Source organism: Podarcis pityusensis, assembly GCF_964106645.2.
Source record: "Podarcis pityusensis genome assembly, chromosome: 7".
NCBI classification, from domain to species: Eukaryota; Metazoa; Chordata; class Lepidosauria; order Squamata; family Lacertidae; genus Podarcis; species Podarcis pityusensis.
The window spans coordinates 78,148,904-78,165,621 of record NC_138031.1 but is presented as its reverse complement, the minus strand read 5'-3'; the positions used below and the strand labels follow the sequence as shown (position 1 = coordinate 78,165,621).

The 16,718-nt window shown below is 46.6% G+C and overlaps 1 protein-coding gene across 2 annotated transcripts in view; it reads right to left on the bottom strand.

Annotated features, from left to right (window-relative positions):
* Positions 1-16,718, bottom strand: part of DNAH5 (dynein axonemal heavy chain 5) — a 179,334-nt gene that overhangs the window by 135,508 nt on the left and 27,108 nt on the right. For both annotated transcript variants that reach the window (XM_081014558.1, XM_081014559.1), the window contains exons 10-16: positions 16,089-16,211; positions 14,206-14,421; positions 11,942-12,049; positions 11,288-11,373; positions 9,348-9,669; positions 6,811-7,017; positions 5,247-5,418 (exon numbers count right to left, since the gene is read on the bottom strand). In XM_081014558.1, coding sequence (XP_080870684.1) covers positions 5,247-5,418; positions 6,811-7,017; positions 9,348-9,669; positions 11,288-11,373; positions 11,942-12,049; positions 14,206-14,421; positions 16,089-16,211 — 1,234 coding nt within the window. The remainder of the gene's footprint in view (positions 1-5,246; positions 5,419-6,810; positions 7,018-9,347; positions 9,670-11,287; positions 11,374-11,941; positions 12,050-14,205; positions 14,422-16,088; positions 16,212-16,718) is intronic.

The window sequence follows — 16,718 nt, the reverse complement described above, 5'->3', positions numbered from 1 at the left end:
CAGGAGCTGGGGCGGGTCCAAGCCTGGAAGAAAGGTACCGGGTGTTGGAGGTCCAGCTAGCGCTGCAGACGGCGAGGCTTGAGGAGAGGAGGGCTCAGGATGCAGACAAAAAGGGGAAAGACACCCAGCTCGCCAGAAAGGTACCAGGATTGGTGCAGAAGTTTGGGGGGGAGCCCAAAGACTATCATGGCTTTCGGACAGAGATGCAATATGCCCTCAATCTGCAGTTTGATGAATTCCCTGACGAGGAATCACGAGTGGCTTTCGTGATTGGGCATCTTGAAAAGGGGGCGAGAGACTGGGTTAGACCCCTGATGGCAGCGAATAGTGACGTCCTAAAGGACACGATGAAGTTCTTTCGCGCCATGGATCTGATGTTTTCCAGCGATATTGAACAGGGAGTGGTGCGCAGACAGTTAATGGCTTGCAAACAGGGGAGCCGATCTGTCCGTGAGTACTGGACTGAGTTCACCATGTTGATCCATAAATTGGGGTGGGATCTATCGGCGGAACCCATTCAAATGCTCTTTGAAGAAGGGCTTTCTTCGGCTGTGAAAGACGAACTTTCCCGGGCGCCCAGGGCGGAGTCTATGGACCAGCTGACCAAATCAGCGCTGACCATAGGAGCGCGCCAGGAGGCGAGAGCATTGGAGAGGCGGGAAGGGAAGGGGGAACGTTGGAAGGAGTTCCGCATTCCAGACATTCCAGAGCCAACTTTCCCGCCGGCAGAGCCGATGGAAATCGGAACAGCGCGCGCGCGCGCAGTTTCAAAGCCCAGTGAGGGGGGAAAGAAGGAGGGAAAAGGCGCCCGGAAATGCTATCTCTGCCAACAGCCAGGTCACTTTGCCAGAGTCTGCCCCCAGAGGAAGGAATGGCAAGGGATGGTAGGAGCTGTGGAGGGAAGAGAGGAAGAAATACCGGAGCAAGTAAAAGCCAACGCCTGGCTGCCACCGTCGGGGCACAGCAGCCAGGCCAAAGAGCAGTGAAAGTGCCCACGCCAGACACTTCCGGGTTGGCGCCATCGCCGAATGGCGGACTCCCTCCGAGCTCCGGAGGGAGCCTGCTCGGCAGGGGCTGGGTCCTACCGCACCGGCGATGCGGGGACCCTTAAAAACCACGGCCACGGGGGCCGTGGACATGGAGACTCGGCTGGCACCGCTAGCGCCCTCCCGACTCGTGAAGGAGCCTTTTTAAAGGCTACGGATCGGGTGCCGGGGAGAAGCGTGGTGCTTTGAGTCCTCTGCTATCCCTGCCGAGCGAAGCCGCATGCCATCCGGCGGAGAGCGCTGACTTCTTCCATTGAAAATTCGGACTTCTTAACAACAGCCCGTGAGTAATTTGGAAACCGGGTTCAAAAGGAGAAAAAAAAAAGAATTTTTTTTTTCGGATTGGACACGAGCGGGGGGGGATCCAAAAAGGAAGTCAGTCCCCCTCCCTACTGTAAACCTTCCAAAACAAGGATGGGGAAACCAAGGTCCAAAAAGATTTGTATTGCTGATAAAAACTAAGAATTCCACGATGGGGAACTACAAGAACTGTGCTGGAGGAAGAATTGAGGGAGAAGGGAAACGTAACCCCCCCCCCCCTGGGAACCGGGGTGATTGAAGAGAGAGCCTGGTGAAAAGTGTCGGAGATTTTGACAGCTGTCAAAGTAGCTGTCAAAGTCGGAAAGTAGAGAGGATTTTATTATGAGAACTTTGCTGGTTAAATTTGTTACAATTTGCTATAACTCGTTAAAATTTGGATACAAAATGGCGAAAACATGGATAACAATCGGACTTTTGGACTAGAGAAAACAAAGTTACAACAATCCCCCTAGAGGAATTTTGGGACATTACAAAGATGGTCGTAAGTGGAAAAATACCATTGGAATTTTACAGGACTGGTTATCTTCTGGGAAAGCTGCAAAACGGAAATAATATTTTGTCTACAGGGTGTTCAGCTAAAGGAGACAATAGAATTTTCTATTGAAGAAAGGAAGGGACTGAACGCAAGTTTTTGTTCCTGAATAACAATAATCCCTGTAGAGTTACTAAACTTCTGAATTAGAACGTTTCAGCAGCGGAACAAGAGGAAACTGGACTACAACTTGGAAAGAACAATGGGGGGAGTTTTATTAAAGATTTGAAGTTAAATGTTTTAAAAAATAATTATAAAAAGAAAAAGCCAGCAAGGAGTTGGGGGAAATAGGTGATTTATGGACTTTAAGAATTCCAGGCAGATAACATGGTTTGGTGGTCAGGGGGAAATTAAACCGGGGACGGGGGGGGGAGAACTAAAATCCAAAGGCTTGTCAACTTTTTTTTCTGAATTGGCTCTTTCTCATCTATTATACTTTTTATTTCTTATTTCTTATATTTCTATTGTGTGGGGTGTCTTTATCATTAAAAAAAGGGAAATTGTGGAATGAAAATGGGGTGGGCCCTGGGGAGAGAATTTTTGTCTTTTATTAGGGGTATTGATGAGGAGTGTATAAATTTTAAATTCGAATAATGGTCTAAACAAATTAAGTTTCAATTAGAACTGAGAGCTTGTGGAGCCAACAATATGAAAGGGGAATATGGTAGGGGTGGGGGAAGGGGGGAGTCCCGGAAAGTGGATGTATGAAAATAAGGCTTTGAATGTACTTTAATCTTTACTTTCTGTATTTTTGAAAATCTTAATAAATATTATTTATAAAAAAAAAAAGAAAGTGCCCACGCCAGAACCTCCTAAACCCGCCCTAGTGATAGAAGTGGCGCTAGAGCTGCCAAACGGACACCCTCTAAAGATAAAGGCGCTGTTGGACTCAGGCAGCTCCTGCAATTTCATGAGCAAAGAGTTTGCAGCTGAACACCAGATACAGACGATCCCTTTAAGCAACCCCCTGCAGGTGACCACGATCGATGGCAGGGAGCTGTTGGGAGGAGAAGTCAGCTTGCAGACCGTCCCAATGATAATGAAGGTGGCAAGGCACACCGAACTGATAGCGTTTAATGTGGCCACCTTGGGAGGAGCTCCCATTATATTGGGGATGAGCTGGCTAGCGTTACATGATCCGCTGGTGGGCTGGCATCAGAGAGTGGTTTCTTTTGGTTCAGCACATTGCTTAGAACACTGCAAAGAGGGAAAGGGTTTGGCAGGGGCCCAAGCCACCCTAGCAGGGACTGAAGTAACGGAGAACGTGAAGGTACCACAACAATATGCAGATCTCCGCGACGTCTTCAGCGAAAGGGAAGCTGACCAACTACCTCCGCATAGACCCTTTGACTGTCAAATCAATTTACTCCCTGGGGCACAGCTCCCTGTAGGCAAGCTGTACGCCATGTCAGACAGAGAGATGCAGGAGCTAAGAGAGTTCATTGACAAGAACCTGAAGAGAGGGTTCATCAGAGAGTCCAGGGCGGTGGGGGGCAGCCCAGTGTTTTTTGTGGATAAAAAAAACACGAACAAGCCGAGGCTGGTGTGTGACTTCAGGGCCTTAAATGCAGTGTCAGAACCAGTGGCTTTCCCTATGCCCAGGATTGACGACATTTTGACAAGGGTGCGGAAGGGAAAGATTTTCACAAAGCTGGACCTAAGGGGGGCGTACAACCTGATACGAATAAGGAAGGGGGATGAATGGAAAACCACCATGTTCACCCCTTTAGGGGCATTTGAATATTTAGTTATGCCCTTCGGCCTACAAGCAGGCTCCGCATGCTTTCAATCGTTTATGAACCACGTCCTGGGGCCTTTGCTTTACAAGAATTGTGTGGCCTTCTTAGACGACGTGTTGGTGTATTCTGAGAATGAGGAGCAGCATGTGAGAGACGTCAGAGAAGTGTTGAGCAGGCTGCAAGCCAACCAGCTGTGGGTGAAACTGGAGAAGTGTCAGTTTCATACCAAGGAGGTGGAATTCCTGGGGTATCGCCTGTCAGACAAGGGATTGGCCATGGATCCCGGCAAGGTCCAGGCGGTGCTGGAATGGAAAACACCCAAAACAAGGAAGGATGTGCAGAGGTTCCTAGGATTTGGGAACTTCTATCGTAAGTTCATCCGAAACTTTGCCCACCTGACGGCGCCCATTACGGACTGTCTCAGCAGTAAGAAGAAGTTCGTTTGGACTGAGGAGGCGGAGCGAGCATTTGAGGAACTAAGAAGGGCCTTCGCCTCGGAACAACAACTCCTGCATGTGGATTTACAAAAACCGATGAGAGTGGAAACTGACGCATCAGACAGAGCGATTGGGGCGGTGCTTCTGCAGCCAGGGAAGGAGGAGTCAGGTGGAGTATTTGGTAGCGTGGGAAGGAGAACCGGAGTCAGAAAACACTTGGGTAATGGCAGAAGATATCAATGACGAGGTATTGATAGAAACGTTCCATCAAAGGTTCCCAAGGAAACCTCAGCCTGTGGAGAGGTTCCGGAGGGAATACTTTGGGACCACCGATGAGGAGGAGGAGTTGGAAGGATTCTCGGACTCGGAAGGGGAAGGGGAGATGGACTCTGAGGAGGAGGAGTACTTCGAGACCAGGAACCGCAACAGGTGGAGAGAAGTGTTCGAGACATCGGAAGATGAAGGAAGTTCATTCCGGGGTTTTGCCTCCTCACCGCCCGTAGAGGAGGGGGCGAGAGGGGATGAAGGGGGCCCTGGAGGGGAGGTGGATGTCAGGGAACTGCCATCGGAAGGAAGGGAAGTGAAAGGGCTCACACAGGTTGGGAGAGACTCAGCAGCTGAAGAGGGAACCAGTAGGGGGAGAGGAGCTGAGGTGAGGGAAAGTGAGCTGGAGGGATGGCTCAGAGACACTTCCAGCGAAAACAGTGGGGAGGTTTCAGGACCTCCTGTAGGGACACCCACTCCTCGCCGGAAACTGTCACGCAGAGAGTCCAGAAGACGTGTTTCCGTTAAGGAGCTTTTATGTTGGAAGCGATTCCGAAAGCAACCACTGTCGGAATCTGCCAGCGACTGACGGAGCCATGTTTAAGGGGCTCCGTTACAGACAGAGGTTTGCAAACTTGACCAAACTCTGAGGGACTTGGATTTTACACACAAGCAGCTCATCGTCCCATCACACCCGCCATTGAACCTGATGGGTTTTGACTATACATGATTATGGCTTTGGGTGCGATCCCCAGAACATAACCCCTGTGTAACTTGCAGGCTTGCTGTACCGCCAAGACCGAACAGATCACATGCAGAGTTTGAACCGCAGTCCTGATCATTAACAAGGCACTGCATTTGTGTGCTCATTGGTTATAAGGGTCTTATTCCTAATGATAAGACTTACCGAGCTTATCCAAAATATTCTGTAAGTACTTCTCAATATTCAGGGATGTCCAGGTCAGTGTGGTCAAACCAGGCTGGATCGCATCATCCACTTTCGCCAAATGAGGAGCCATTAGCACATGAAGGGGAGTTTGGATTTTTGATTTCACTCTTTTGTACTCTGCCAGCATCATCTGAAATGAGGCCCAGGAAGAATTGTAAACATGCAGCATGCATGAGAATGGCACTCAAAGGTACTAGCATCCCTTAAGATACCCCAAAAGAATCTCAGTATGTGCGTTATTCCCACTGGTGGGTCATGTCTTCCCCATTTCCTAGCCCTGTCTGTTTTCAATGCAGACACCATTTTGTGTTATGCTGTACACCCTACGGCAGCCATTTTGTATTATGACACACCCCACAGCAGCCATTTTGTGATAGGCACCCACAACATGCTCTCAAAATCCCAAATGTGCCTGCCGACCCAAAAAAAACCCTTTATCCACTTTATATTGTCAAGTTCTGCTCTACAGATTAAAGACATACTTGGACTACGTTCAACTGACTGGGTCACAAGTTGTCCATCAACCATGTATTGTGGCCTGGCAAGATATTTTATAACCATCTTGTTTTTGCTGTCCTGGAAAAAGCCACTGTTGGGAATCAGCTACATTAGTAAAAATAAAACGTTATAAATGTGTTACAACACTGTGACACCAGATGGCGCTGTAGAGCTGAAATTGGAACTCTATGAAATTTTCCATTGTGAGCTTTAAAACTGTTTTTCTTTTCAGAGCATTTTCAGAGCGTTTTTTATAGTTGTGTAGATGCAGACTTTGTAAGCCATGTATATCTGACAGGGTGGGTCACAATATGTCGAGACCTAGTTTAAAGGCTATCAGGATGCAAAGAATAGGACAATTTGCAAGGATACTCTTTTTTTAAAAAAAATGGGGTCAGTTTTGCTGTAGTTCATCTCATCATTACACTTGATAAGCCTCCAAGTTTACTGCAGGGAACACCTAATCAAATTTAGTGACATGAGGATATAGTTTGGGTTCCTCACTTGTAGTTTTATAAATCATTTAATGTGTCAACATGAATAGAAGTTACGAATATTATTATTATGACCGGAATGTAATGGAAATTAATAAGATTTTGGAACACAGAAATAAAGCAAATAATCCAGCTAGCACCTTATCTAAATTATGTAATTCAGTATTTAAACTATTGGTATTAATAATTGAATTATAAATTGGTATTGTTATAATGAGGCTGTTATTGGATTGTAATTGAAAACTAATAAAAATGATTATCAAAAAAAAAAAAGAAAAAATTAGCGACATATAGATAAATTCAGTAGGAAAGACTACATATCAATTTACACAAGATTTCAACCTACTGGCACATCCTGGAAATCCTTAAAAAACTGTTTTATCTCTAAAGAGTCATATGTAAACAGCGCATGAAGTAAACTAAAGAGACTGCACGAGGATAGTTTATCCTGGGACATCAGATATCTTCTTAAACCAGCAAGATGACTTTCCCATAGATGCAACAGTTAGGTGGAAGAAATCCAAGAATACCTGCAGCTTATTGAAGTTCTGTTTGTAGGAGTCACGTTTCTGTTGAAGTGCAACAGCAAAGGGTGGGATGTCTAGTCCCATGCGTGACATGCACTCTGTTTCCCTTATTAAGGTGAGGATCTCTGGGTCAAAATTGACAAATATTTCTCCTGGCTCTGGAGCTTTCACCAATAACGAGGCCTGAAGCCCGGCTCTAGTTAGGTGGACCTGCAGACAAGAAATGTTACAGGCATTACTGTCATCAAGAGGAGCTCGCATCTGGCTTTGTCCAAAACTATCACCTTACACCAGAGGTTTTCAACCTTTTTGGGTCCACAGCTCCCTTGACCAACTGCATTCTTTCTGATGCAGCCCTGTGGGGCTCAGGAGCCCAGTTATGTCACCCCTTGCCTGCAGAGCCAGCAGCCCCTCACCCTTTTTTGAGCTCCCTCCCTTGTGGGCTCAGCCTACTCTCCTCTCCCCTCTCCTTGGGAGTCCTCTGGGCAGCCGCAACTGCCACCCCTGGTCTCTAAACTGCCCCAGCCCCACCCCAAAGAGTGGTGCCTCCTCCCACGACCCCACAGGGGCCTGGGAAGCACCCCCTGGCCAACCCCAGAGACACTATTCACCTGAGGAGCTTGTAGCCAGGGCTGCTGCAACAAACAGCTGTGCAAGCCTTTGGGAGGCAGAGATGCCAGAGGGCATCAGAGGAAGGGAGGGAAGGAAAGGGGGACAGAGACCTGTGTTGCCCATGGCACCCCTGATCATCATTCAAGGCACCCCAGGGTGCCATGGCTCACTGGTTGAAAACCACAAAAGCAGGCACAGCCCAATCTAACCATCTGAGCAACTGGGATGTAACCAGTCTCAGAATCCTGCTCTTCTAACTATCTGGAAGCTTTTCATAGACTTTTGATTGCTATAGACTGGCTTGAGGATGAAGTTAGAAGACACAACTAGTTGATGCCTTTTACACTATGCACTTGAGGAAGCCAGCCTGCGTGAAAAGTACAGCCCCACAAGCCCTTTTCAGTAGCCTGGAACCCCACCAGAAAACCTAGAAGAATCCTTAATGCCCATGGGTGGGTTTCAGTGTTGCGCTCTTCCAATTGTTCTGTCTGTGCAAGCGTTTCAGATTGCCGGATGGAATGATTCCCCTCTCCTCCACCCGTGTGCTGCTATGGGGGTTCTCCCAACACACACGCCCAAGTCAATTTGTGGGGCCATAGGGGAGGCGAGGGGAAAAACCCCATTGGGCAAGCAGAAGTCCTTGCACTGCAATTCCACCGATGGGGCTCATTAGGTGAATCCCACCCTAAGTCATGAAGAGGAGGCAACATCTCAGCAAGCTACCGGGCAGTTCTGTAGTCCTATGGTTCTAGCAAACTGCACTTCAACATTCACATCCAGCAAGGTTGGAGAATAAATGGCGCTTGCTACACTTCATGGCGGGACGCGGGTGGCGCTGTGGGTTAAACCACAGAACCTAGGACTTGCCAATCAGAAGGTCGGCGATTCAAATCCCCACGACGGGGTGAGTTCCCGTTGCTTGGTCCCAGCTCCTGCCAACCTTGCAGTTTGAAAGCACGCCAGTGGAAGTAGATAAATAGGTACCACTCGGCAGGAAGGTAAACTGCGTTTCTGTGCACTGCTCTGGTTCACCAGAGGTGGCTTAGTCATGCTGGCCACATGACCCGGAAGCTGTACACCGGCTCTCTCGGCCATTAAACCAAGATGAGCGCCGCAACCCCAGAGTCGGCCATCACTGGACCTAATGGTCAGGGGTCCCTTTACCTTTAATCTCACTGATCATGGCTCTTCAAGACCTCAATCAGGAGTCTCTCTCTGTCCTGCTATCTGAGAACCTTTTAACTCAAGATATAAAAGACTGAACCTTCCACAAGCAAAGTTTATACTATTATCACTGAATCCTGGCAGCAATAAACCCACCCAGATTAGTAAACAATCTAATACAGTGGTACCTCTAGATACGAACAGGATCTGTTCCGGAGCCCCGTTCTCATCTAGAGGTAAACGTAACTAGCGACGGCATGTCTGCGCACGCGCGTGTCACTTTTCGCCGCTTCTGCGCATGCGCATGACATCATTTTGAGCGTCTGCGCATGCGCAAGCGGCAAAACCCGGAAGTAACGCGCTCCATTACTTCCGGGTTGCCAAGGAGCACAACTCGAATGCGCTCAACTCAAAGCATATTCAACCCAAAGTATGACTGTATACTCATTTCTGCTGAGCAATTTCACTCAATATAACACATTTTGTGTACTATTTTCACTAATCTACACATTAATGTGCCCACTTGTGTCCACTGGACATTAAGGTGCCCATTGTTGTACATGCTACTTAGCTGGAGGACCGCATTGCAAAATTCAGAGATGTGTAAATTTAAAGGGGACAACTGTGTTTCGGTTCGTGTAGAGTTTCAGAAAGTATGAATTGCGACAGCTTGCCTTAAACAGGAACTCAAATTTCTCCCCATCTCTAGCATCAATTCATACCACTTGAATTCCACTACGAAAACAACAAGGACGCCATCTTACCTGTTGAAGCCATGCCCTGTGGTAGACAACCTCAAACTCCAGAAGGACTTTGGCCACCCTGTTGTAGTTGCGGATTATGGACTTGGCTTCTGCTGTCTGCAGAACGAGGGGGTGCTTCTGGAAGAGATCCATGGGTTCCTGGATCCTGTGGAACAGCTGCCGAGCCCACAAGATCTTACCAGCCACGGGAGGAAGGTTGCGCCCCAGCGGTGGGTCGTTCTTTTGCTTGGAGTACAGCTTAGAGACCATCTCAATGTCGTGACCATAGTTTTGAAGGATTATCTTGTATTTCTCATCAATGCCAAGGTTAGGAATTCCTAGTCTGCAAAGAGAAAGCATCACCGTCAGGAGAGGTTTGTGAAGACGGAGTTAGTTCATCGGTTTCTCTTCATAGAATCATAGGACAAGGTTGCGTACCAAGGCACTGTCTTGCCAAATACAAGGTGGTTCTTACACCATCAAAACTTAACACAAGAAGGAGGGAGGGGGAACAGAGGCAAGAAGGGTAACTGTGTTAGAATCACTACCTCCTAGTGATTCTGCCAATTGGTCTTCCGGTTGGGTTTTCCCATACTGGCACCCGAGCCACAAAGTTCCCAGGAGAACAATAAAGCTCACTGACATGAAGTATTTTGGTTTATGGGTTCAATTAGGCCATAAGTTTAGTGATTACAGATGTGAGCGGTTTGGCTTCGCCATTGGGGTGAAGCTAGGCTATATCTTGACTCCTGCCCATCAGCGATGAGTCCACTTAAGGGTAAACTACCAATAGGGGGTGCCCTATGACTTACATCACATAGGGGCACCCCAAGGAGTCCCCGTAGGGGCTGTGACATGGCCCTAGCCCACATCCAGGCTTCTGACAGGATTCACATCCCTCGATCCCTTTAACAGGGTACCGTTACTGAGGAGGGGCGGGCGAAGGCTACAACCTCCCCTCCATCCAAACAAGGACTTAAAAAAGGTAAAGGACCCCTGACAGTTAAGCCCAGTTGCAGAGGACTCTGGGGTTGCGGAGCTAATCTCACAGGCTGAGGGAGCCGGCGTTTGTCCGCAGACAGTTTTTCCAGGTCATGTGGCCAGCATGACTAAGCCGCTTCTGGTGCAACAGAACACCGAAACCAGAGCAGCACATGGAAACACCGTTTACCTTCCCGCCAGAGCGGTACCTATTTATCTACTTGCACTTTTTGGCGTGCTTTCGAACTGCTAGGTTGGCAGGAGCTGGGACCGAGGAATGGGAGTTCTCCCATTGCAGGAATTTGAACCACCAACCTTCTGATCAGCAAGCCCAAGACGCTCAGTGGTTTACACCACAGCGCCACACGCGTCCCCAAAAACAAAGGCTTACCCAATGCCTAACTGCCACTGGAGCCCAACGCCCACCCTGAAAGCTGATTGGCTGAGGCAGTCTCACAGGGGGCAGACCCTAACAACAATGACAAGAGGTGGCATCCTTCTGCCCCCTTGGCCAGTAAACCGTTGAGACCCGGCTGCCTGGCCACAACGCCACCCACCGGGAAAGGTGAATGGACTTCACAAAACAAGTCTTATCAGTGGAAGACCTACACAAGGACTTTTGCTTGCAATGGGACTTTCCTTCCTCTCCACCCCCATGAACCCCCCAAAATTGACTCCAGGGGGCACAGGAGAACCCTCAGAACAGCTTACAGGGCAAGGAGGGGGTCATTCCCTCTGGCAAGCTGAAATGTTTGGGTAGACAGGACATTTGTCCTAGCATGACATTGCATTCCACCTACAGAGTTGGAAGAGACCACAAAGGCCATATAGACTCTAGATGATAAACTCATATGCCATGGGAATTCACATTCTTTTATCTGTGAGCAACACTTTGAAAAATTAATTCAATAATAAAGGATGGAAGGGTTACAAAAGTACTGGTAGTTTCTCATTAAATGATTATCGGTAATCATCTTTACCTTTCGAACTTTGTCAGCATACTAAGGGCTCTTTCGGTGTTTGTAATCTTTTCAAAGGTAATATCCATAAATGCCTGTAATTGTTGCTGCAGGAGGAAAATATGAGGATGGAAGATGTTTATCAATTATATTCTAAATTAACTATCACAACCAAAGGACCAACTCTTTCCATATGAACCTACCCAGACCCTGAGATCATCTTCTGAGGCCCTCCTTCCTGTGCCTCCTCCTTGAGAGGTCCACAGGGTGGCAACACAAGATGGGCCTTTTCTGCAGTGGCTCCCTGTCTGTGGAATGCTCTCCCTGGGGAAGTTTGCCCGGTGCCTTCATTATACACCTTTAGGCACCAAGCAAAAACATTCCTTTTTAACTAGGCCTTTGACTGATTTGATTGACATCCTAGGCCCTTTTCAAATGTGGGGGTTTGGGGGCGGTTATTGGGTTGTTGTTTTTATTTTGATTATGTATTTTGTGGTTTTGTATTTTGATTTTGTTCTGTGAACCACCCTGAGAGCTCCAGGTATAGGGCGGAATAATAATAATAATAATAATAATAATAATAATAGTAGTAGTAGTAGTAGTAGTTATGTAGGGATGTATTTATTCTCAGTGACAAGGGTGATCAAGAAAAAAAATTGTGAGTATCAAACTTACATGAAGATCATCTGTTTGCTTGCAGAACTCTTCATAGTCTTGATCAAAATCCGTTTTCCTCTGATCTAAAAAGTTATACTGCTTTTTCTTCATGGTGGCAACAATACTCTAAATATAATTGGGAGTGAATATTGTTATAAAGGTGCATTAATCTCATCCGCATAGGACTAAACATTTACTTTTTCTCCCCCAGTGCCCGAGTAAAAATAAATCTTTCACATGGGGGTGTGGGGGACCTACGCAGCTTATATTTACAATAGTGTAGCTGATGATGCAAAAACGCAGGCAGCATTCATTAACTAGATAATAAAGTCTTGCACACAAAAAAGGCTCAGCCCAATGAGTTCTCATTTAAAAGCCACATTTCGTTCAAGGAAAATATATACTCAAACATGCAAAAATGTGCAACACTTCTGTAGAACACACTCTGGTGCAATTATTTATTTTGACAAAGGATATATAGAAGTAGAAACACAGGAGTTGAAACACAACGTCCCAGTGTTCTTTCCTTTCATTCAGAGGCCTCCAGTGAGAAGCAAAAAAGTCGTATTCATAACCACAAATCACAGCATTAAAAACCCTGGCGCAAGTTACCTCCCATTGCTCCTGCATTGCCGTGGTCTGTACAAATGAAAGTACAATAAGATGTCTTACTACATTAATAGTCAGCAACTGCAAGGGGGTGAGAGGTCTCTAACAGATTTCTCGACAACCTCAGCAAACTACAATTCCCAGGATCCTCAGGCAAAACCTATTACTGTTCAGCTGGTTGAAGACCAATATAAAATGTGCAGCAAGCGAAACACTGGATTTGGGTCTAAAACTCCCTATTTGGGTCTTGTTCTCCCTCGGGTGGTGAACTATGCAATGCATCATGTTTTACTATGGGAGGAAATGACCGAGAGCTCCTTTATACAAATACTAACCAATTCCCATGTGAAAATCGGACAGAGCAGTGTTCCACAGCACCCTGAGGTGCTTTGAATGATGGTCAGGGGTGCTGTGGGCAACACTGGCCTCTGCCCCTCTTTCTTCCCTCCCCTCCTCTGATGCCCTCTCACCATAGCTGTCAACTTACAGATTTGAAAATAAGGGACCAGCAGCCTCAAAAATAAGGGATCAGCAGCCAAAATAAGAGATTTTCCAAGCACAGGTATGTTCAACTTCTGAGCCCCTCCAAGGCAAAGGCAGAAAGCCCAGCCAGCAGCCAAACGAAGCCTCAAACGGTGGTTCCCACAGCGCAGCAACCCAGCAAAGGGGATGCAGCAAGGAAAACCACCCTCACCTCTCCGCTGGGAAGCACTGAGCAAAGACAAGTCCCCAGGCAACGCGGCCTATTTGATCGGCACAAGGCATGCAAGCTCCACCCCCCAGTTGTTCTTAGACTCCTTATTGTGTGAGCAACGCAGCCAAGCAACACAGTTGGAGCCTCCCTCCTCCCTGGCCGGCAGGGGGGGAGGGAGAGGAGCTGCTTCCTTTGAAACCCGGGAAATTTAAGGGACATCATCAATAAGGGACAGCAGCGGGACACGTGCTGGGATAAGGTAAAAATGAGGTAGGAAAGGCCTTCCCTTATCCTAACAGCATGCCATATCTTATCACCTTGACAAAATGCGACCTTCTCCTAAAATGTTTTTTTTCTTAAATTCTGTCCCTTAAGATGTACATCAGAGGATCTTCAGGTTTGTAGGTACGGACAGTGCTTTGGGGGGGGGGGAATGATGACAACAATAATATAATGTGCCGGTACTCGCATGTTGATGAAAATGCAGTGGGTGCCAGCACAAAATGGCTGCCTTAGGCAGCAATACAAAGAACTAGCTGTAGTGAAGGAGAGAGCGAGAGAGAGATGAGGTTGGGCTCAACTAAAGGTAAAGGTAAAGGGACCCTGACTATTAGGTCCAGTCGCAGACGACTCTGGGGTTGCGGTGCTCATCTCGCTTTACTGGCCAAGGGAGCCAGCATACAGCTTCCAGGTCATGTGGCCAGCATGACTGAGCCGCTTCTGGCAAACCAGAGCAGCACACGGAAACGCTGTTTACCTTCCCGCTGGAGTGGTACCTATTTATCTACTTGCACTTTGACGTGCTTTTGAACTGCTAGGTTGGCAGGAGCAAGGACCAAACAACGGGAGCTCACCCCGTTGCTGGTATTCGAACTGCCGACCTTCTGATCGGCAAGCCCTAGGCTCTGTGGTTTAACCCACAGCGCCACCGCGTCCAACTACAGATGACTAAATCCATTTAGATTGGCGTTCTGCATACCTGGTATTTAGTGGCCATCACTTCTAGTCCTTCCATCTTGGAATCTTGCAAAACTGAGTAGGTTGTGATGGTATCGAAGATGTGCATAATCTTAAGTAGGCGGCGGTGAAAGGTTTCAAATTTTCCAAAGATATACATCTCACTGAAATCAAACTGGCGCTCGGATGGACTCTGTTCCAGTTTTTGTTTGGTCTTGTGGAAACAGTTCTGGTACTCCTTAAGAATGTGAGCCAGGAAATAAATAAATAGATGGATAAATGGAATTGGGCACCATGACAAAAATGACATGCTTGTTTACGACACACATGATCAGAAGTATACTAGGGTGCTTTGATACAGTGGCTTTAGGTATTTCTTTGCATAAATCAGAGAGTCTCTGAAAAAGATATATCCCTTGATGAAACACTAGTATAACAGAATATTTCGCTATGTTTCTTGACAAATCCTTCACACTCTTCCTTATCCCCTCCAGATCTTAAACCTTGATTGTAGACTTTGTCATTGATTCACTGTTATATATATTATACCAGGGTAGTTAACCTGCAACCTGTGAGCCACATCTGGCACCACTAGAGGTTTTTTGTGACATCCCAACAATTCCACATTTTTTTAAAGTGTTTTCTTTTAATAATGGTTGCATCCAACCTTGATGCCAAAAGATTTTAGTAGGTATGCCCAGTGTTAGTATTTCATGCACCCGAAGCTGCAGATGTGATTGGTGTAATTCACACGCCTGTCTGGGGGACTGTGGGAACAGAAGACAGCCTTATCTCTCTTCCATTGTGGGTACTGTCGGACTGTACTTTTGCTTTTACTTCATTCTGTTCTCTCTCAGAGCTGATGAGAGAGGATGCCATCATTCTTTGTCTGTACATTGTGTGTAAATAAATACGTAGATTAGCTCTACGATGTCTCACGCTTCTTGCTGTGTAATGCTAGAAGACTAGTATGCATATACCATCTGGTATATGTCGCTGAGCGCACTGGAAAAGAAGGGAAATGCCTTTTCCAGAACTGCGCATACTGGAGGATGCTTGGACAGCGGGGGCTGCAGGAGCACCTCAGGGTGTTTTTCCAACATTGGTAGCAGAGGATAGTTCTGAGACATTGCCCTCTGGAGCAGCGACACCGGTTCTGCGTCCAGGGGGAGCGTGCTGGTCGGCACAGAAGCACGGAGTTCAGAATGAAGCTGAACTGAGCTGGGAAAACAGCCGGCATTCCAGACCTGCTACTGGAGCAGAGGAGCTGTAAGTACTTTGATTTACGAGGTAATAAAATCCTCGGGGAAGCGAGCACCGTATGTTTGACGTGCTGCTTTCATATTTTTTAAAAGAAAGCATGCTGGCTGCTTCTGTAAGTTCCCCCACTGTCATACTGTGATGTCTAAAGATATTCTGTGCTCCTCTGAGCCCCCACCCCACATTTTAAACCATTCTTATTCTTATTAGGTTTATATTCTGCCCTTTATCCAAAGATCCCAACATTAAAAGAACATAATTTACGCAGCATAATAATAAAAGCATGATACAGAGTATAATAATAGACAGCATAATAATAAAATAATCCTAATAACAGTCTCTGCCCCCACATTTCACAGGCCAGACTATTTAATGCCCCAAGTCCTGGAGAAAAAGGAATGTGTTCGCCTGGCGCCTAAAGACATGCAATGATGGCACCAAGCAGGTCTCTCTGGGGAGAGGATAATGAATAAGGAATGGTTTAAAAATAGTGGGGAAATGTCAAATAGCCTTGAGGACTGCAGTTCTCTCTACACCCACTTTAACCCTTCAGCCACACCCACTTTGACATGTGACCCATGCAGGGTCGACCATGGCTCATTGTAACAGTTAGCTACCCTGTCTTATACCACGCTATAAGGTTACCTGCTTAAGTCGTATAGCGGCCTGTATTTTTTCCAGAACTACATCTTGTGGCTGATCCCAGATGGTTGCAGTGTTATTATTGGTGATATAAGCTTTGCAGGCAGTTATCATTTGATTTGTAACCTACAGGTAAAACAAGAAGCTTAGTAACAGTGGTTAAGAAAGTTAAATACCTGGGGATTAACATGACAGCAAAAAATGGGAATTTATTTAAAGATAACTATGAAAAATGTTGGGCTGAAGTGAAAAAAGATTTAGAAATCTGGTCAAATTTGAAGCTTTCACTGCTGGGCCGTATTGCTGCCGTAAAAATGAATGTATTGCCTAGAATGTTGTTTTTGTTTCAAACATTGCAAATTGTGGACAAAGTGGACTGTTTCAAGAGGTGGCAGAGAGATATTTCTAGATTTGTCTGGCAGGGCAAGAAGCGCAGAATAAAATTTAAAATACTAACAGATGTAAAGGAGAGAGGTGGATTTGCCCTGCCAGACCTTAAACTTTATTATGAATCAGCAGCTTTTTGCTGGTTGAAAGAATGGCTGCTTCTTGAAAACACTGACATTTTGGATTTAGAAGGTTTTAACAATGTATTTGGATGGCATGCATACTTGTGGTATGATAAGGTCAAAG